Source organism: Trichosurus vulpecula, chromosome 2 (assembly GCF_011100635.1).
Source record: "Trichosurus vulpecula isolate mTriVul1 chromosome 2, mTriVul1.pri, whole genome shotgun sequence".
NCBI lineage: Eukaryota > Metazoa > Chordata > Mammalia > Diprotodontia > Phalangeridae > Trichosurus > Trichosurus vulpecula.
This window is the reverse complement of record NC_050574.1, coordinates 57,657,602-57,679,826: the sequence shown is the minus strand read 5'-3', so window position 1 is coordinate 57,679,826 and position 22,225 is coordinate 57,657,602. Positions and strand designations below refer to the sequence as shown.

The window sequence follows — 22,225 nt, the reverse complement described above, 5'->3', positions numbered from 1 at the left end:
CTTGGAGCACAACAAGCACCCTGTCCAAAACGAAGCTGGGGAAGAAGAAGCTGCTTCAAGTATCCAACCTTCCTTCTTCTCCACAGGTCCTACCCCCCAACCTATGCCTTTTTAAAGCAGCATTTTCCATGCAGTATCAGACAGGCCACTTAGCATCTTATCTACAGGACAACTCAGAGTCAACTTAACCTACTTTGTTGACACCTGACTCTCCCCCCAGCCCCACCCCCACCCCCCCAGCCCCGCCCCCATCTTGTGGTTTCCTGGAGAACGTAATCTGCAGTAGCCATCAAGCTCCACAGCTACCTAAATTCCAAGAACTTGAGTTTATTATTAAGTTGGAGAAATTGTGATTGTTAAATTGAAGAATTGAATTGTTAAATTGTAGAAATTTTCAACACAATGAAAGCCTAGTCATCAGCACAAGAAATCTTTGTGTGTTCTCTACAAAAAAAAAAATAATAATAATTTTTAAAAACCTGATGTTGGTCAAGAGCTTCAACATGTTTTTTGAAGCTGAGCTCCCCTACTGCTGATACCCTTCCTTCCACCAGTTCCCTTTGTTCTCTCCCACCCCCATCCTTGTTTTGTTGATCTGTGTAGTGATTTGGTAAGAGAAACTGCCACCATTCACTCTCCTTCCACCACACGAGATTCAAGTTTCATTATTGCAACAAAATGTTCTATGTCGGCTTTTCTAAAAAACAAAACAAAACACCCTAATCTGCTCATCTTGTCTTCCCTCTGAAGGGAGGAAAGTACACAGCAAGAGAATGGAAGTCCTACTCGCCATGGACTTACAATTTGGAGATATGAATATATATATATATATTGACTACATATGTAGTCTATGTATATCTGTCATTATAGGTGCGTAAATAAAAATATACCATTCATTACGTGTATGCCTGCTTGTTACAAAGCAACTAGAGAAAAAGAGAGACACAGAGAAAGACAAAGACAGAAAGAGGAGAGAGACAGAGAGAGGAAAGAGACAGAGAGGGGAGAGCGATAGAGCGAGAAGAGACAGAGAAGAGAGAGACAGAGAGACAGAGAAAAGAGAGAGAGGAGACAGAGAAAGAGAGAGGAGAGAGACATACAGAGAGAAGAGACAGAGAGGAGAGAGACAGAGAAAGAGAGAGGAGAGAGACATACAGAGAGGAGAGACATAGAGACACGGGGGGGGGGGGGGGGGGGGAGAGGAGAGACAGACCGAGACAGAGATAGACAGAAACACAGAGAGGGAGAGGGGAGGGAGAGAGACTTGTTAAAGAGGGTCATACATCTCTAGTTACAGAAGATATAGAAGGAATGCGTCCTTGTTAGCGAATGTTGGCACTAGATTAAAGGGGACCATAAATCAGTTAAAGACAAGCTAAAGAGGAGTGGGAGTCCTAGGGCCCTTAAAGTCCTTTGCAATAATTAAGTCTCTTTGTAGCATTTAGGAGAGGAAAGAAGACATTGGGGTGTAAGCTAATCGTGCAGTCCTTGCTGAGACCATACATACATAACAAATGTTGAATTAGCACCAAGTGGAATTCGTTACGTCTACCCCTGACAGTCCACTCTTTACTCTTGATTCTTAAAAATCCATTTTCAATAGTATTAAATTGTACTCTTCTTTCTTATCCCCAGGGGCTTGCTCCAGTCTCCCAGCCCAGGCTGGTTCTAAGTAACCTAGGAGACAGGGATCAGTCCCACCCCCTTTCTTCTCTCTGGCCAATCAGTGGTGAAATAATACGGAGAGACCCCACCCCCAGTCGGTTTAGGGCTGCTCTTGTGAATGAAGAGTGGAGTCGATTAAGAGACCGCAATTCGTTGGCCAATCAGTGGGCAGGAGGGGCGGAGCCCACGAGCTGGCTTAGGACTGCCCGTGCGCATTAGAGGCTGTCTGGGACCACGGTTCTTAGTCGCTGGGTTGCTACCACCGCGACGGCAATCATGGTAACCTCCGTGACCGAGCTCTGGCAGCTGCGGCTGCCTCTGCTCTTGCCCGCATCGTCGGCCTCGACGCTCTACACCCCGGCCTGGGAGAGCCTGGACGCACGGCCGTGGTACGACGCGACCCAGCCAGGCCCAAGCAGTGGGCAAACCTGGAGGCGTCGGGGGCCAGGTGGGACCATACCAGGGCGCACACCAGGGAAAGGGAGCGGCCAGCCTCCAGTTTACATATGAGGTGAAGGGACTTGGTCCAGGGTCTCTGAAATTCGAGCCCAGGCCTCCCTCTTAATTCCACAGCTTTACTAAATCCCACAGCCTCGCTATCAGCCTTATGCACTGAGGGTTCCCCTCCTGAGACGCTAGAGGGCGTGAGTGCGTGCTGGTCCTGGAAGGCCCCGGGCGTCGTTCTGGAGGAGGATAGGCTCCGCCCCCTTCTTTCTCGACGGCCAATCAGCGCTGCAGAGAGGAGGAGCCTGCCAGGATGGGCCTAGCGGGCGGAGCAGAGGCTAAGCAGTAACACTCCGGACCGTGATCTCCGGGATGGGGGCTACGGTGGCCTGGGCGGCCCAGCCGGGTCGCAGCTGGCTGCAGCTGCCCCTGCTCCTGCTGGCGGCCTCGGCCTCGCCTCCCTATACGCCGGACTGGGAGAGCCTGGACGCGCGACCGCTGCCCGCCTGGTTCGACGAGGCCAAGTTCGGCGTGTTCGTGCACTGGGGCGTGTACTCGGTGCCAGCTTGGGGCAGCGAGTGGTTCTGGTGGAACTGGCAGGGCAGGCACGACGCGAAGTACGAAGTGTTCATGCTCCAGAACTACCCCCCGGGCTTCTCCTACGCCGACTTCGGCCCCCAGTTCGGGGCCAGCTTCTACGACCCCGAGCAGTGGGCCGACCTGTTCGAGGCGTCCGGGGCCAGGTGAGAGCGGGCGGGGGCCGGCCGGGGAGCGCCTGAGGTGGCCCCGATTTGCGAAGAAGGAATCGAAACCCGGAGATGTCGTATTCCACCCCGGGGCGCGGCTCCGTGGTCAGGGTGTGCTCTGACCAGGCTTACGCCTCTGCTCTGTATCGCTCTACGAATAGCCCAGTATGTTATCCATCCCTGTTATCCGATGCGGATACGGAGGCTGAGGAAACATAAGAAACTTCCCCATTTGGGGTTTTGGGGTTTTTTGTTTTGCTTTGGGGTTTTTTGGCATCCCCAGCAACTGACACATCGTCTGAGATTCTTAGTAAATGTTTATTGATGGATTGTCCCAGACACAGAGGGCTAATAACTAACTAGATTTGAACTTAGGTCTTTCTAACTCCCAAGTCTAGGACTCTCACTGCTTTGTTGCCTTGGTAGCAACAAGCTCCGTTGCCCTGGTAACAACCAGCATCCATTCATGTCTTACTGTGAGTTAGAAGGGGCAGCTTGGTGGCCCGGTGGATAGAGCTCCAGGCCAGAAGTCAATAAGACTCCCGTTCCTAAGTTCAAATCCAGCCGCAGACACTTACTAGCAGTGTGACCCTGGGCGAGTCACTTCACTCTGCCTCAGTTTCCTCATCTGTCAAATGAGCTAGAGAAGGAAACTGCAAACCACTCCAGTATCTCTACCAAGAAAACCCCAAATGGGGTGACGAGGAGTCGGACATAATGAACAGCAAATGAGTTAAAATGAAAATTCTTTGGGAGTAGGAATTGTTTCATCGATTGTGTTTGAGGAGTGGTAGCCAAGTGCCTGTTGATGGTTGGAACCATAACCTCGCTGACACCCACTTTTCTTTCTGTAAGTGGGTTGGGTTTACCTGTGTCACATTAGGCAAGGCGCTTAACTTCCCTTCTGGGATTTACTTTCCCCACCTAAAAAAAGGAGGAGGTTGGATTAAATGGCCTCTGAGGCCCCTTAAAGTTCTTTTTTGTATATAAATAAATGCTTTACTGCCTTGAATCAGCAAGCATTTATTTGGCTCCTCTTAGGTGCTGCTGGGCTCTGGGCTGTACCCTGGGGATACAGATATAGAGGAGCTCATGTGTAATTCAGACACCTCCTACTAAAACTGAGTAAATTCATTTTGAGAATCCTGAAACAGTGTAGATGGGGTAGGATCACTGGTGCTCCTGGTTTGAGGCAGGCTAGTCCTGGTGAGGGAGTACAGGCAGGGCAGCGAGCGGCAGGGCAGATGACAGGATGTCGAGACTGGCTGGATAATTAGGGGCAGAGGTGAAAATTGGCTCATCCTACAATCGTGTTTGTGCCAGCAGTGGCATGAATATATGATGAAGTAATTGACACAAAAAGACAAAGACGTGGGGCTAGGAGAATCATATAGTCAAGCCATAGACTGATTTTAGTTACTGGAATTACTGACGGTATTTTATACAGGTTAATTGCTGAGTCATCCAGATTTCAAAGAAGAGTACAATAAAGCATTGCTTAAGTTTTTTATCTCCTTGTTCCTAGGAGTGAGACACTATTTTTCCTCAAGGCTAACCAAATTGAAACATTTATGTTCTCTCGCATATAGATAACCAGACTGAAACATTTCTGTCATCACCCATGTGGGTAATCAGCCACAAAGGCAGGTTTTCTTTGCCAAGTCTTCTTATCCTAAAACTGGACTTACTGTGCATAGACCCATTTTCAATTGACCCTGCCTTGCAGAGGTCTAAGAGGCCTAAACAGGATATAGCTGGCTCCCCACACGTTTGGGCAATAGAGTACCTGCCTGAGTCAGTAAGATGTGAGTTCAAATTTGACCTCAAACACTTAACTGTGTGACCCTGGGCAAGTCACTTCATCCTGTTTGCCTCAGTTTCCTCATCTGTCAAATGAGCTGGAGAAGGAAATGGCAAAACATTCCAGTAGTTTTGCCAAGAAAACCTCAAATGGGGTCACAAAGAATTGAACTTGACTGAGAACAACTGAACAGCAGTCTAACTCTCCCTCAAGATGAGGCATTAAAAAGAAGAGCTCACATTTATAAGGTGGAGTTTCCCCCACAGCACCCCTGGGTGCTAGTAGAGAAGTATCATTGTCCCCCTTTGACAAATGAGGCAGCTGAAGCTAAGAGAAGGGAAAGTAGCCACAGGCCCTTCAAGCAGCAGGAAACAGCTGAGACTCCAAAGCAGGTCCTCAGTGTTCTTTGGTGCTCCTTTCTCTACCCTTGGCTTCTTCTGGTTATTCACCCAAGATCTAGTTAGGAGATAGCCTGGGGTCACTTAAAAATTATGAAAAGGCACTTTACTCAAAATTAGGAGGGCTGGAGGAGCTCGGCTCCTGACTCCCCGTATGAGCAGTCCACCTCTTTGCCTCAAATTTCCCTTCATAGACCTAGAGCTGGAAGGAATCAATTCCTGGGTAATCTTAGAGATTACCCAGGTCCACCCCCTTATAAAATAATGAGCAATGAGGAAGCAAAAATACAGCATCTCCCACACTCCTGAAGTGACACCTCAAGTACATATCAATCCATAGGGTCACTTTAAGGATCAAGTTAGGTAATGAACCTAATGGGTTTTGTACCCTGGCCTCACTAAATTCTTGCTTCTTCTCTACTTGATTCTCTTCCCTCCCCTACCCCCACCCAAGTTCTGTCTCTTAGCCACTCAGGACACCTCCCCTTCTCAACTCTGCTCTGCTTTCCCTTCTAGTTCCTTTATCAAAGAAGGATTAGGGCTTGGCTTCAGCACAAGAAAGAGAAGCCAAAGAAAACTGGGCTTTCTTTTTTTTTAAAGGCAAATAACTTCTAGTAGGAGGAGTTATAGAATCAGGAGAGCCATAAGGGAGAGCCATTGGGGGCTTATCTAGTCCAAGGCCATCATGTTGATGAGGGTTTGGGGTGAGAGGTGCTCGACACCCCAAAGTACCGACACACCGGGTCCTGCCGAAAGAATTTGACTCAAGCCTTCTCAGCCAAGGGAAAAGATAAAGTTTATTAAGAGTTAGCCACATAGGCCTGCCCCCAAGACATCCCACCCCTTGCGACGCCTGTAAGGAAAGCAGGCCAGATCAATCCAAGCTAGATTGGATCTGACCACCTTCATGGAGGCAAGATGGAGATTATATACACAAAGGTTGTGGGAGGGATTGAGGGGTGGTCTGGGTGACCAGAAGAGGGGTCTAGGAGGGACTTAAGGATGAAGTCAGACTCCAGGGTGGGGGAAATAGCTGAAGGCTATATGGAAATGACAGACCATAAAGGGCTAGGGTAACAGAGCTAGGGTATAGATATTTTGATCAGGATTAAGGATGGGAAACAGGATTAAGGGTGGGAAACAGCTGGACAATAGAGGACTGGGCAAGGTAGGCATTTGGGCTTAATGGTTATAGCCTCAGGCCAAGGCTAGATCAAGTGGGAAGATTCAAGGACAGTTCAAGGGGGCTCCCAGAGACTGCATTCCAGATTCAAGGGGGTTCCTAGAGACTGGGCCCTCATCAATGTGATCCAACGAGTAGCCTTTCCTGATTCCCCTTTAATGATATGACAGCATCTTTCTGCTGTAATTATCCCCAACTCATCCTGTCTAGGGTTGTACATAGTGATTTCCATGTGGTCTCCCCCATAAGACTGTAAGCTCCTAAATGGCAGGGACTGTCTTTTGCCCTTTTTGTATCTTAGCACAGTGCCTGATACACAGTAGGTGCTTAATAAATAATTATTGGCTGTCAGAGCAAAAGTGACTTATCACAAAGTCAGCAAGTTCCTGGATGTCTGAACTCTGGTTCCCTACGCTGTAAAATGTGGATAATAGTAGAATGTACCTCAAGGTTGTTGTGAAGCTCCCATTGGACATGGAGAAGCTAGAAAGTGTCCAGGAGGGCCACCAGGACAGTGAGCCCATGCCATATGTGGATCAGTTGAAAGAACTGAATTGGGTATGTTTAGCCTGAAGAATAGAAGGAGGAGGACATTGGGGCAGACTGATAATTTTATGGCTCTGTTCAAATATGAGATGGAGCAGGTTGTGGATCAGACTTCTTTGGTTTGGCCCGATAGCCGAAGGTAGAATAGTAGAAGTTGCAAAGAAGCCCATTCATGCTTAACATGATTAACAGGAAAATAACTTCCTGTTGGATTAACAGGAAAATAACTTCCTGTTGGTTCATAAGCTGTTCAGACAAGGGGTGGTAGGTTCCCGGTTCTTGGAAACGTTTAAGCTGAAGCTAGTTATAGTAGGGATACAAAAGAAATGACTTAGCAGGCTTCTTAACCTTTTTTATGTCATGGACCCTTTTGGCAATCTGGTAAAGCCCATACGTAGATCCCTTCTCAGAATGTAATTAAATGCAGACTTTAAAGTCCTGACGGTTATGAAGGAAACTATATTAGGATGAAGTTACCATTTTTTAAAATCCAGGGATCTCAGATTAAGAACCCCTTCTATGCTGATGGGACTAGGTGGCCCCTCATGTCCCTTCCAACTGGCAAGTACCTATTAAGAGTTTTGCCTGTGGGTACTTACAAGGTTGTCAGTCAATAAACACGTATTAAACACCTACTGTATGTCAGGCACTGTGCGTACAATATAATGAGGAAGACAGTATGCAAACAACTATGTACAGCTAAGCTATATACAGGATAAATAGGAAAATAATCAATAGATGGAAGGTACTAGAATTAAAGTATATCTGAAAAAGCTTCCTGTAGAAGCCAGGCAGCAGAGATCCATAAGTGTGGAAGGCTGGCCTTGAACCCACGATACTCTGGCTGGCCCTTGGTTTTCTACTGTACCTCTCTCCCTTCTCTTGCTGCTGTTCCAGAAACCATTTCTCCTCATTTCCCATTAAGTGCTTCTCTGAACTCTTCTGTGCTTCTTTGAAAGAATTCTATCCCTGCCTCCAAAACACGAAAAAAAACTCCTGATCTTTCAAAGATGGAAACTTACCCATCTAGGTATTTCTCAGAGTGACAGCCTCAATCACATGTTCTCATCATGGTAGAACTTCTCTAAGCTCTAGCTTTTCTCAGACCACTTAAAAGGATTTTGGTGACCACACAGGAAAACTGACTGTATTTGTGACCTGGAAGCTTAGCTCAATGGAATTTTTAACGTTTTGGAGGGGATGTGTCTTCATTTCTTTTGGTCCTTTATCCAATCTCCTGATTAGAAATGAAGGAAGCAACCTCGGGGCTCATCCATCCCAGCCTTGTCAGTTACAAATGAAAACACTGAGGCCTATAGCGGTGAAGAGACTTTCTCAAAGTTCCAAGTCCAGTCTTTGCACCCAGGACTCCGGGCATCTTTTTAGTCGTTTTATCTCTTTTCCTCCTGAGAGACAATATTGTTGCAGTTTAGCCTCTGCCTACCCAGGGACGCCAAAAACTATTGGGGTTTCGTGATGTGTTGTGGTGGAACCATCTCAAAGAATGCAGAGTCAGACCACCTCTAATCCAAGTATAGGCATTTATTGAGATTGACGCCTCTCATAAAGTGGGCCAAGTTCCAAGAGGAACCAGCAACTTCAGAGAAAGCAAGATGGATTTTTATAAAGTAAAGATGCAATTACATAACAGAAATTATGAATATTGAAAAGGCAGGAGGTAGGGCCATATCCCAAAGAGATCACACCAGCGGGAAAGGGACCTGTATGTACGAAAATATAGCAACTCTTTTTGTGGTAGCCAAGAATTGGAAATCAAGGGGATGCCCATCAACTGGGGAATGGGTGAACAAGTTGTAGTATATGAATGTAATGGAATACTGTTGCGCTATAAGAAATGAGGAAGATACAGACTTCATAATAACCTGGAAAGACCTACATGATGTGATGCTGAGCGAGAGGAGCAGAACCAGGAGAAATTAGGGCCCAGTAAGGTTAAGGAACTTGTACGAAGTCAGACAGAGTTAAAGGTGCCCAAGCCCAGGATGAACAACTTTATACTCCTGACGTCCAGGGTCCTTCCCAGCTTACCATGTTGCCTTCCCACATCCTCATTTCTACTGAGAAAAACTAACTGCCAGCTCTAGACTTCTCTGGCTTTTCAAGGGTAGAGAAACTGTTAAAAGGAGCCCATGGCTACTGTGAGAGGAAATGAAAAACTGGTGAACGCTCAGTTCTATCCCATCACTAGTAAATTCAATAAAAGTAAACTGAGGTACATACTCTGAACAAATCAGTTTATCAACAGTGACACACACAAATAATTGTTAACAAAGTGTATCAGACTGGCCACCTCAGGAAGGCCCACTACCTCAGTGAGTAGAGGAGAGACCCTCTTTATTGACACAGAGGAAAGAAGGTGGCCTAGGAACATTACAGTTGGCTACACTAAGAAGAGTGGGTTGGTATTCAGCCGAGGCTAATCTGCCCCACCCCCCACCCCCGACAATTAAGAAATGTTCATTGTTTTATGGGATCCATCTGCCTCTTGTAATCTTGGTTAGGAGATCAATACTCCCAGCTGGCTGACCCTTTGAGGAGATCAAAGACTTGTCATTGTGATCTATTTGAAGGCTAGATAGCTTTGAAGGACCAGCCATATCTTGGAGTCTACTGACTCTGCCTTTAAGAACACAGGCTCATGTTCAAAGCACAGTGAGGCATGAGAAGAGAAAGAAGCTGAAATGTGAAAGGAAGGGAAGGTCTCTATGTGAAGAACCCCAGAACCTCCCTTTATCCATTGTCTCTCCCATAAGCAAACATCAGCAGCTCCTTTTAAAGCCACTATTTATTTGTTGGGAATCTTTAAGGATGCTACTAGTCCCCTTCCACCCTCAATAAAGTAGAAATAGAGGCAGATATTTTGCAAAGCAGGATTTTTTTTACTTCTAATATATAATGTTTTATTTTTTTCCCCAATTACATGTAAGGCAGGAATTGTTGACAGACAGATTTGGGCTTGATAAAAGGAAAAACTTCCCAACCCTAAGAGCCATCCAAAAGTGTCCTGGGCTGTCTGCCTCAGGAGGGGCTACTTCTCCTTCCCTGGAGGACTTCAAAGAGTGAGGAACTGCTTGTCAGGTATACCATAGTCAAGCTAGATCTCCCTAGGAGGTACCCTCCATTTCTGAAATTCTGTATTTCTACAGAAACCCAGACAGTGTATTGAACAAACTTCTACAACATGAAGGCCAGAGAAGAGTCCACAAATTGTTGGTGGCCTCTTCTTTTATTCACATTTTACTTACTAAGCATTTATTAAATACTTTCTATGTGCCAGGCCTTGGAGATATACAGGCAAAAACAGCTCTCAGCCTTCAAACATTTACGTTTCACTAAGGCCATATGTACACAGATGGGTAAATATATGAGAATTTGAGCAGGAAGAAAACATTGACAACATGGCTTTGATTTCAACAGGTATGTGGTTCTGACCAGCAAGCATCATGAAGGCTATACACTCTGGCCTAGTGCTACATCTTGGAACTGGAATTCTATGGATGTAGGGCCCCACCGAGATCTGGTGGGTGAATTGGGACATTTCCTCCGAAAGAGGTAAGTGTGTTTGTAGTTTATTAGCCCCGGACTCCCCTTTGCTGACATTCAATCACTTGCAAATTTCTTCAGCTTGTCCCCTTGGCTTTCCCAAATAACTAAGAATAATCTGCAGAATGGTCTCCTTGTCACTGAGCACTATTATGTCTAAGCCCTGCTTGTTTGAGGTTTAAGCCAAAGATGACCAGGCTACAAGTGGCATTTGACTGGTGAATAGAAACTTCCCAGAGTAGGCCACAGTGTCTGTATCAGCCTAGGAAAGAATCTGTTGATCTGAGGCTTTCTCTAGTCCTACTTTTCAGGAAGTATTCTGAGGCACGGCTAGACAATAGTTCTGAAAAAGATTTGGGGGTTTAGTGGACTGGGCAGCTAGGTGGCTCAGTGGATAGAGTGCCAGGCCTGAAGTCAGGAAGACCTATGTTCCTGAGTTTCAGTCCAGACTGAGATACTTCTTAGCTGTATGACCTTGGGATAGTCAGCTTAACCCTGTTTACCTCAGTTTCCTCATCTGTAGAATGAGCTGGAGAAGGAAATGGCAAACCACTCCAGTGTCTTTGCCAAGAAAACCCCAAATGAATTGACATTTCTGAAATAACCAAACAACTACAAAGCATTGGAAGTGTGAATTGGCAGTCAAGACAGTTAATGCAATCTTGGGTAGAGTGAGCTGCTTTCCACAGGGTGGGTGACCCCCTCCCCTTCAGAGGTCTTCCAACAGAAGCTAGATGGCCACTTGTTAGCTATGTAGTAGTGGGGTTTTTTGCCCTGAATGGTTTGGCCAGGGGTGGGGAACCTGCAGCCTCAAGGCCACATGTAGCCTTCTAGGTCCTCAGGTGCCGCCTTTTGACTGAGTCCAAGTTTACAGAACAGACCCTTTTGTTAAAGGGGTTTGTTCAGTGAAGTTTGGATTCAGTCCAGGTTCCCCACCCCTGGCTTAGACTAATGGTACTAAAAAGTTGCTTTTGAGTATTCGTTTCTGTGATTCTGATTGGGCCATCTCCCAGCTCCTGCCCCTCCATTCATATATTCCTCCCTAGGTTTTGCCAAAATATACCCACCCCACTCTTTCCACCTCTCATCCTTCCCTTTCTCCTGAGCTAAAGGAAGATTCGAATTTGAGTTGGTGGTACAGCGAGGAACACTAGGGCTTCCTTCTGAGCTGGAGTAACTGCTCCCAATAGCAGTAGCAACTCCCAACCTAGATCTGGGTCTAATACATCAGTGGTTCTCAAACTTTTTGGTTTCAGGATCCCTTTATACTCTTAAAAATGATTGAATACCCCCTGAAAGAGTTTTTGTTTATTTGGCTCATTTTATCTCATTTATGAGTTTCATTTATCCAACAATAGTTACTATAGTAAAAATATAAACACCTTACTGTTATTGTAGAAATAGTTTTGACCTCATGGGTGCCCCCCCCCCCAAAAAAGGTGAGGGGGAGTGTGTTGGTAAGCAAAATGGGCTCCTTAGCACTTAGTTCGACCAAGTGCCCTTGAATTGTTTAGCTTTTGTTCCCTTTGAGTAATTTAGTGTATTTCATTGAGCCTTACTAGGTGCTAAACCCCAGGCCCAAACCCCTATTAGGTGTAAAACCTTAGTGGGTGTGGATCGGCAACTAAGGTGGGGCCCAAGGTGGGGCTAACTCCAGAGAGGGCCTAGTTTACATGTCTGGGACAGCAGAGGCTTTTAGACCATGGGGGTTTAAGTCGCCTCTTTGTGACAATTCTAGGTCATGTGGGTGAGTCACATGTGTGACTCACCCCTGACCCTGAAAAAGATATAAAACCAGGGGTTGGCTGTCTCTTCTTTGGAGCTCTTTGCCGCAGCAGTGGTGGCACGCGTGACTCTGGGCCAGCCCTTGTTCTGAGCTCCCGGGCTGAACCTAGATGTTGGTAACTATGAATTCTATTGGGTCTGTCTGTTGATGTTTGTAATTTGTTTGTATTTTGCCCTGAAGTTCAGTGTGCTGGCTTTTTCGCCTGAACTAAGAATGATATTTGTGTGCTGAATTAAAGTAAGCTTGCCAACCCTTTAACCTTGCTTTCCTTAGTTAAGCAGATCAAAAGAACCTGTGCTGTTGGCAGCTTTCCAGGTGCTGGCTCTGGGTGGATCTTGCACCCCCACAGAAGCTGCTAGCCAGATTGTGGAAACAGGGAGAAAATCTAAACACCTGTGCTATTTAAACTTAGGCAGCTAGGTGGCTCAGTGGACAAAGCACTGGGCTTTAGTTAGGGAGACCACAGACACTAGTGGCCTCAGACACTAGCTGTGTGGCCCTAGGCAAGTCATTTAACCTCCGCTTAATCCACTGGAGAAGGAAATAGCAAAGCATTCCAGTATCTTTGCCAAGAAAGCTCTGTGGACAGTCTTGATGGCGACCAAACAACAACAAAATTTAAACTTCCAGGAGAGCAAGGACCAGCAACCTTGGAACCTCCAGAGTGGAAGTGTCATCTTAACTGTCTTCCTGGAAGTCATTTATAAATGAAAGGGTAGAATCATTTTCTTAAAGTCTAGAAAGCACCAGAGTGAGGAGTTAGCTCAGAAGGCAAGAAAGACTAGGAATGTAAATGTTTTTACAGGTTGGAAAAAATGTGTGACTTGGTAAACTTGCTGTCCAAATTTACTATATACTCCAAAGCACAGGGCGTTTATACTCAGGAGGCAGATGTTGCTGTTAACAGTATTCTCTAATGGCATTTTAACTCCTCTATTTCTTTGGTGATGTCCTTTAAACTACTTCTTTGTAATTCAAGGAAACCCTTGAAATAAATCCTATAATAAATATTTGTTACCAATGAATTGGATTTCTGCAGTGATCCTCATTACAGCAACTATCTGGACACTGAAAAAAAATTGAAATTTGTTTCAGATTCTAATCCCCCATCTGTCAGTTCTACACTATGTAGTACTAGGTCTTGCTATTTTTATTTTAAAAGTAGCTGTTTAAAAAAACTCCATGTGAGATAACTTTATTTTCCTTTCATCTTTTTAGGGATATCCGTTATGGATTGTACCACTCACTCCTGGAGTGGTTTCATCCCTTGTATCTGCTTGACAAGGAAAACAACTTTACAACCCAGAATTTTGTGAAGGCCAAGGTCCTGCCAGAAATGGTTGATCTTGTGAACAAGTAAGAACCTCTCTGCTGTTCAGTTTTCATCCTCTCTAAAATTGGGTTGGGGCATTTCTATTACTCTTCCCATCTCATGGGGCTTTATAAACCTAAAGTGCTAGAGAAATGGGAGGTGCAAACAGTTGTTTTTGTTCCTTGTAAAATATCCTCTTAAGAGATAAGTCATTCCACTGAGCTCTGGCTGCAGCCTTACCAAGGGGTAAGATCAAGGTCTTCCTGTAACTCCAGGGGACCAATAATTTCTATGGAGTGAAGGACTAGGGTAAGCCTGCTCACACTGCCCTGGGGATGGGTTCAGAAAGTAGTATTCTGTGGCTTCAAAGCCTTTTTTTTTTTTTGCCAAGTATGTCACTCCCTTGGTATAGGGATCTCCCCTTGAAGAGCTTACTTTCCAAGGCAGACAGCATCTTCTTTGAGAGTGTTTGAGGACATTCAAATGAAGCAGCTTATCAGGTCCACATAGCAGTATGGTCCAGGGGCAGGATTTGAACCCAAATCCTGCTGACTCCAAGATAGCTCTCTGACCACTGCTCCATGCTGCCTCTCTACAAAGTACCTAACATCCACACTTTCAGGCCTGTGAGGGAAGGAGACTAGTCTAGTTCCAGTGTTACAGATGGGGATAGTAAGGCTCAAACAGTGTAATTCCTTGCCTGAGGTTGCATGGTTCTTCATAAGTGCTTTAGCCAGGCTTGGACCCTGGGTCTCTTGACTGCTGGTCCACTGCTGGGTCACCTAAACCCCACTGATGCTCCAGATTGTAAAGTCTCCTCCAGCATGTTACCTTTCCATGTGTCTTTCAGGTACAAACCTGACCTGATCTGGTCTGATGGAGAATGGGAAGCCCCTGACACTTACTGGAATTCCACCGAGTTCCTTGCCTGGCTGTACAATGACAGCCCTATAAAGGTAGGTGACAGGTGAAGGACTAGTTGTGACTGTAGAAGGTTGAGTGAGCCAGGGCCTGGAACCAATGTATCCTCTCTTCCCCTCTATAACTGGTCAGGAAAAAAGAATTCTGGAAGGGGAAATAAGAAAGCTTTCCAAGAATGCAGGATGCAGCATGCTGCTGCGGGGACATTTTGTGGGACTGGGGGAGGAGTAAAAAATTCAAGGTCCTGTACATTCACATTGTCCTTGGCAGATGTTGAAAAGAATTATTGCTGGGGAAGGGGGGAGGGGAAGAGAGGGAGGGGTGGGAAATTTACAACTGAGATCTTATGGAAGTGAATGTTGAAAACTAAAAATTAATTTTTTAAAAGAATAATCATTCCCTAGCATGGAGTCTTGGGTGACATCCAGAGCAAGCCTTTAGGTCTAGGGCAAGATCACTAAATGTTCCAAGGCCTAATAATGTAAATTTCATTTAATCTCAGTCAGAGATGTTTTATGCAGTGTCTCCTATGCGCACAATGTATGGATAAGGTGGTCTAGTAAGGGAAATTAATCCCATGCGTACTGACATAATACAAGATAGTATGTATGATCCATGCATAGGATGGGTCCCAGCAGTTCTAGGAAAAAGCTAGGAAGGACAGCTAAATACTGGATAATGAGATCCAAAAGGATCTTGATAAGACTAGAGCCCTGGGATGAATCTTACGAAATGAAATAAATTGGGATGAATATCAAGTCTTCACTTGGGTACAAAATGTCATCTTTACCAGCGTAAGATGGGGGGTGGGAGGGAGGAGGGATGAACAGACAACAATTGTCCTAAAAAGGACTGGGGCATTCAGTGAACTGTAGGATTCACAGAATGAGCAGTGTGATGTGAGAGCACAAAACAAAACAGAAAAGCCCCTGGACTCTTGGGCTGCATTAAGAAGGCCTGAGCTTCCAGGAGTAGGGAGGTGATAGTTCTGCTGCATGGTCCTCTTCAGACCTCACCTGGAGGATCATGTTCAGTTCTGGGAACCACAGCTTAAGAAGAACAAAGATAAGATGTAGGAATAGGAACATAGCTAGGGTGGTAAGGGGCCATGCATCCTTGTCACGTGAGGACCAGGGAAGGAAGAGGACTTGTTTAACTTTACTTAGCATCATACATTCTTGGATTGCAAAATCAGCCAAGAAAACCCAGTAGATTTGCTTTGACGGCTAGATTCTATAGCCACAGGAATCCATGGGGCTCCATTCATGGTGACTCAGCTCTTCTGTTCTTCATCATTTAGGATCAGATTGTGGTCAATGATCGATGGGGCCAAGGTGATCTTTGTAAGCATGGGGGCTACCTCACTTGTCATGACAAGTACAAGCCAAAGACTCTCCCAAAACGCAAGTGGGAGATGTGCACCACCCTCGATAGAGAATCCTGGGGGTATCGTCGAGACATGAACAGCAACGACGTCATGACTAATGCAGAAATCATTTTGGTAAGAGCTGCTTGGGCTTAGGTCTCCTGAACCAGGGTGGAGAGAGGGAGGATATAGTGGAAAGACAATGGGAGTCGAGAGACTAGGGTTTGGGTCTTAGCTACACGCTCTCTTCCTTATGTATGCTTTCTCATCTGTACAACTAGGAGACTGGGCTAGCTCATCTCTGAGGTATCTGGTATATATCAGGTATCTGACATTCTGTGTTGAAAAAGGCTTCTACCTAGCTCTGAAATTGTGAGTTCTAAAGACTCTTCCTGCTCTGAAGTTCTCTGTTTCAAGAAATTTCCCAACTCTGAAATTCTGTGTTCCTGCTCATTGTGGTTTCTAAGAGTCTCCTTCCCAACTCTGACACCATCTTCTCCATGGAGCCTTTCCTGATCTCTGTGCCCTCCCTTCCACACTATTCTACATATATTGATATTCATTCATTTTGGATTTGTGATGTATATATCAATATAGTATGTACTTTATATCTTCCCCATTCTAACGGAAACTCCTCTAGAGTAAGGATTTTGTGTCATTCTTTTGTTCAGTAATTTTCAGTCATATCCATCTCTTCATGACCCCACTTGGGGTTTTCTTGGTTTGTCATTTCCTTCTCCAGCTCATTTGACAGATGAGGAAACTGAGGCAAACAAGGTTAAGTGACTTGCCCAGGGTCATCCATCCAGTAAGTGACTGAGGCCAGATTTGAACTCAGGTCTTCCTGAGTCCAGGCTGAGCACTCTATTCACTGCACCATCTGTAACAACAATGCTGCTTGCCACTACTGTGGCTGTGTAAGATCAACAACACCAGCACACTGGAAGGCTGCTAGCACAGGTTCTTTGATCTGCTTTTCTAAGGAAAGCAACTTTAAGGGGTTTACAATCTCACTTTAATTAAACGTACATATATCATTCAGGGGAAAAAGCCAGCACCCTGAACTTCAGAGCAAATACAAACAGAAATTACAAACAGAGACAGTATAAACAGAGCAAACCCACACAGTTATCAACAGACAGGCCTCTCGATGTCTGACCAAAGAATTACATCATTACTAGAGAGAGGCACTAACATCTGGGTTTTCAAAGGGGGAGGTGGGGGGCAGTGGGCAGACTCCAGTGGCTACCCAGAGTTTCATCTGGTCAAATCACAGGACCCTCTTCCAGTGACTGAGAGCCCCAAAACAAAATGCTAACCTCCGAGTATATTCTTAGGGCCTGAAGGCCTCATTCCTAATCAGCAAAAGGGTGTGGGCCTGGAGCTTAGCACCTAGTGAGACTTAATCAAAGGCACTTGATTACTTTAGCATTCTAAAAGAGAAAACAGTAAAAAAAAAAAAAAAAAGTCCCACCTTAATTACCAATACACCATCTAGCTGCCCTTACGTCGTTCTTTACGTAACTTGTATTACTAGTGCCTATCACACTTACCATGCAACTTATAGAAGTTTAAAAAAAAAATACTTAATTGGTTGCTTGAGGTCCCTCCCAACTTGAACTTTGTGTTCTAAGATCTGAGATGCTGGATTCTAAACAGCCCTCTTTGCCTATATGCTTCTGACCCCCATGATCTCTAAAGGGCTTAAGAAACAGAGAATGTACCCCAGGTTGTTGAGTTTATGAATTTCTGAGCAGTGTATCCAGTACCAATATTAATAGGTGAGGGCACTTCATTGTTTCTTCCTTCTTTCCAGGAACTAGTTTTTGTCGTGAGCTTTGGTGGCAACTATCTGCTCAACGTTGGGCCAACCAAAGATGGGATCATTGCCCCCATCTTTGAAGAAAGGCTCCGTTCTGTGGGCAGCTGGCTGAAAATCAATGGGGAGGGAATCTATGCTTCTAAGCCATGGAGGGTACAAATGGAGGACAATACCACCACCATAAGGTAAGTTGCCTCCCTCTGCATTTGGGGGTCACTACTGTCCCATCCCAGGTGAGCATCTCTCGCATCTAAATGTGGCTTACTATATACCCCATGTTCAGCAGAGCCTCCCTGAGTTTCCCTCCGTGCTGAGCCCAGCAATCTTCAGAAGCTTTCTGATTTCCCTCAGGTTGAACTCTTCTGTTCGTAGACTCATAAAGAATTCAGCAAATCCTGGCATCTTGGTCTGACTCAGGTCTTAAAATTTTTTTTGTGCCACAGACTCCTTTGGCCATCTGGTGAAGGCCTTCTAAGTGACCCCTTCTAAGACTAATGGTCTTAAATGCATAAAATGAAATCTCAAAGATTACACAGGAAATTATAATACATACAGTATATTGTAATAAGCATGCATTTTTTTCCTATCTAAGTTCATACACATCTTGCAGTCAATCTGTGGGGGTACATGAACCTCAGGTTCAGAGCCCCTGCTCTAATGCAAACCTTGATAGAATTTGTTCTTAGTGTGTGACAGCCCTAACTAGGGGCTCTAGTCTTAGAGATAGCGGGGTAGGAGTGGGGAATGGCTCAAAGGCAGGATGATATGGGGAGAGTGCACCAGCCTGGAAGCCAAGAGATCTGGGTTTTTGAGGCTCAGCTTGGCCACTGACTCTATAAATACTCTATTTTTAAAAAGAAGAAGAAGGGCTGGATTAAACAATCTCCAGGGTGCCCAGTCTAAAAGTCCCATGATGTTCATAGCTTCCAGTCACATTAGGTCTTTGGAGCGCATCATCAGGTCTTTGACTAAGAGGGAAATTGTGAACCCAGAGCTATTCTCAGCCCTCTCTGTAAATTGCCGTGGGACCTCAGGAAGAGAGGTCCTTCTTTATAAAAGATCTGAGGCCACTAGACTAGATAAGTTGCCCTAGCTTTCTGCCCTTGGTCCAGGACTCTGCTTTCAGCTGCTCCTTTCCCACGATTAGATGAGTCTTCAAGTCAGAGGCCATGGAGGATGAGGTGGGAGTAGAGTTGGAAAGATGACAGTGATCTTTGACATTTACACCGTGCTTTAGATACCCTGTCCTTCTGCATGATGGGTAATAAAAAACAGAATCATCCCCATTTTCAAACGAAGAAACTGAGGCTCAGAGGAGTAAAGGTCATCCAGGAGTGGCAGATCTGGGGCTTGAGCCTACACTCTGACTCCAAGTCTTTTTCCTCCTTTCCATCTTCCACCTATTAATTGTTCTCAGTCTACAAATGCTTTTTTCCCCTCAAATGATTGGACTATTGGATGAAATAGTACCCTTCTTCATTGCTGTGGAACAGAGGACAGAGCACTGGCTCTGGAGTCAGAACACCCCCGGGTTGAGAACCCACCTGAAACTAAGGACCCAGGTGACCTTGGGCAGATCTCAACTCCCCAGGCCCCCCTTTTCTCATCTGTAAAATGCCTCTGAGGTCCCTTTCCAGCTCTCTCTCTCTAGAATCCTAAGATGTTCTGTCCATTAAGTGACAGGAAATACTTGCTGAGTGTCTAAGTTATATTCTCCTGATGAAGTATCAGGTAAATTGATTGAGAAGGAAGGGCCTTGTTTAGAAAGGAAAACAGGAGAATGTTACAAGCTTCTAAATTCAAAGGGACTTCCCAGGTTCTAGGTGCATGAAAGGAACTGAGTTCAAATAATGGACTCATCCATGGGAATGGACTCTAATGGGATAAATGCTTCATGGATATTTCATTCTATTTGGATAAGTCTGTGGTGGTTGTCTTCCACAGGTACACCACAAGGGATGCTGCTGTCTATGTCTTCTACAATGATTGGCCACAGGATGGGGTACTCCATCTGACCTCCCCTATCCCGACAAATATGACAAAGGTAAGTCTTACCAGTGTTCTGAAAAGAGCCCTCTAGCCTTGCAACCATTAGCAAAGTCAGAAAATCCTCTGGAGCAAAGCTGTCAAATTCAGGGGCCTGCCTGCTGTTAGTAAAAATACAGTGCAGCAAAGATAATGTTCATTTGTGGTTTTCTAAGTCATTATACAGCCTCCAGGAATCAGTTTGAGTCTGACACCAGTGCTCTGGAGCCCCTTCCCTGGGTTTTTGTCTTATTTTCCCATTATGATTCTTAATTCCCTGGGATGGCAGCCCTTTCCCACCAGGTAAACACTCAGCACCTCCCAGGAGTCATTTAGTCTGTTCTCAAGCTGTCAGCATGGTTCATAATTTTGCTCTCCATAAATATGAGAAAACACCTCACCCTGTTCCTTTGCAGAAGCTAGGGGGGTTTGGGCTGTATTGATTGATTCGTTTTGCCAATTTTTTTCTTCTTAAAAAAATTATACATATATGTGTGTATATAACCATGTGTGTGTGTATATATACACATACATATATACATATATATACGTTATAAGAGATATCTCTCTGGGAAGTAAAGGAGTAGAGGTGGGAAATATGGTCAGTATAAAAACAGAATATAAAAGTTTACTTAAAAAAAAATGAAAGATTTCCCACCCCAAGAACCTTCCATTCTGTAGAGAGAGGCATCATCTGTACAACCCACATATATGGAATCAGCGCTGACCTAGTAAAAGAACTGTTTCTGCCCGTCCAGCGAGGGCGCGGCAGTGTGAACCATGAAGTCACTATTACCCCCATCTTATAGGTTGAGAGGAGTCCTCCTTCGCCTGGCTGAGGTCACCTCGCTAGAAAGTATTGGAGCAAACCAAGTCCTTGGGTTATAAGCCTGTTGTCCTTTTTAGTATGTCACTGCAGGGGCCCCTAGGTGGTGTAAGAGATGGAGAGTCAGTGAGAAAGACCTGGGTTTGACTCCTGCTTTGGATACTTCACGACTTTGTGACACTGGGCAAGTCACTCAACCTCTTTCAGCCTCAGTTTCCTCATCTGTAAAATGGGATAATATAGTACTTACTCTAAGAGAGTTCTGAGGATCACATGAGATAACATGGAAAGCACTACATCTGTTCTAGTTATTATCTCTTTAGGTAGCACAGTCTTATGTGCAGATGGTTTTAATTCTTAGATCAGCCATGAACTTACTGTGCACCCTTGGGCAGATGAGCCCCTCTCTGAGGCTCAGATCTCCTCATGGAGAATGGACCTGATCATATCTAACATCCTTCTCTGCTGTTTTGGAGCCTTACAACTGATTACATGTAAAGGTCACTTCTTGTCTTTTCCTTTCTTTCTTTCTTTCCTTCCGTCTTTCTTTCTAGGTGAGCATGTTGGGAGTCCCAGGGTTTCTGAAGTGGTCACAAGGCTCAGTGGATCAAGGCCTCCTTGTTTACCTGCCCCAGCTATCTCCAGCTATTGTAAAGATGGAAGTTTGGACCCTCAAACTAGAGGAAGTCAAATGAGGCATCATGCCCCACACCCCACCTAGGTCTATGACTCAGCTCTTTTGATTTTTGCTTCTAAGGTAGGAGCATTGCAATAAATTGGTACCACTCTTACTTAAACAAGGTAGCATTTTATGACCCATCTTAGTCAAAGGACAATGTACCCTGTTTGAGCTCAACAGGTACCTCTGGTTTATAAGCCCATACCTCCCTACATGAAAGAGGCTTTTCAGGAAGGGGATCTCAGTGTATCCCTATCCTTATGCATGTAGTTAACCTCAGAAATTATTTAGGATGGATGTCTCCTCCTCTTTCCTCTCCCACCTCTGTGTCAGGTATCTCAATCCTGTAAGTAAGGATCAGGCACTAGAATACAGAAGGAAGTAGAATAGGTTGGCCAAGTTTGTTGGTTTGGCATCAGCTGCTGGTTGAAGAAACTTCCTCAAGGGGGAGTAGGAGCCTGAAGAAGTGGGGATCCCAGTACAATGTAACACTGAATGAGCTGGGGGCTGGGATCCAGCTAGAGGCGATGTTTGTGAATTCAGCAGCACCTCTCCAGGGGGACACGAGGAGAGTGGCATCTCTGGCTATTCCCTGCTTTCCACTTCTTAGACTTACACCAACCACCACCCCGGCTGCATTAGAGAGCCCCAAGTGTAATTCTAAGAGATGGTTAGGAATGGAGTTGGTTGGCAGCTCCCTCTTGGAGGTATGCAATTTTGTCCAGGAGGGTGGGACTGTGGGTGCCAGGGACAGTCCCTTTCTGTAGAGCCAGTCCTAACCCTGTTAAAAGCCCAGTCTGTTCATGCAGAGGACTAAAGCAGGCTGTTCCTGCTTCATGGTCCTGACAGTTCCCCATGGAAGAAACCTAGAGTAATTCCTGCTGCCTTGGGGTGGGGAGGAGAACGGGAAAGGAGGCTTGGTGACATACATATGGTGGAGGATTTGCTTTTTTATTTGCATTCTAATCTGAAAAGCCATGAATGGAGCTCTGTCCTTTGCTGTTAAATTCCCTTTCAAAATGAACAATTAAGTGATAAATGATGATTTTGATGATCCAATTTCATGTGTCTGTCCTGTGCCTCTTTATATGTAAATGTTTTGACACCTGTAAAAAAATAAACATCTACTTGAAAAAGATGT

General features: G+C 45.2%; 1 protein-coding gene across 1 annotated transcript; it reads left to right on the top strand.

The window, feature by feature from the left end:
• The first annotated feature begins 1,863 nt into the window (after positions 1-1,863).
• Positions 1,864-22,222, top strand: LOC118839341 (tissue alpha-L-fucosidase-like). The gene is made up of 8 exons (XM_036746801.1): positions 1,864-2,852; positions 10,222-10,356; positions 13,352-13,489; positions 14,296-14,401; positions 15,667-15,867; positions 17,549-17,739; positions 19,499-19,598; positions 20,960-22,222. The coding sequence occupies exons 1-8, from the start codon at positions 2,482-2,484 to the stop codon at positions 21,098-21,100; spliced, it is 1,383 nt and encodes a 460-aa protein (XP_036602696.1). The 5' UTR covers positions 1,864-2,481; the 3' UTR covers positions 21,101-22,222.
• The last annotated feature ends 3 nt before the right edge of the window (positions 22,223-22,225 follow it).

What these genes read in the sequence shown, in the direction of transcription:
- LOC118839341 (XM_036746801.1), top strand. Translation starts at nt 2,482, where the DNA reads ATGGGGGCTACGGTGGCCTGGGCGGCCCAGCCGGGTCGCAGCTGGCTG. An exon ending in TTCGAGGCGTCCGGGGCCAG is followed by an intron (nt 2,853 to 10,221) that starts GTGAGAGCGGGC and finishes TGATTTCAACAG; the next exon opens with GTATGTGGTTCTGACCAGCA. An exon ending in GACAATACCACCACCATAAG is followed by an intron (nt 17,740 to 19,498) that starts GTAAGTTGCCTC and finishes TGTCTTCCACAG; the next exon opens with GTACACCACAAGGGATGCTG.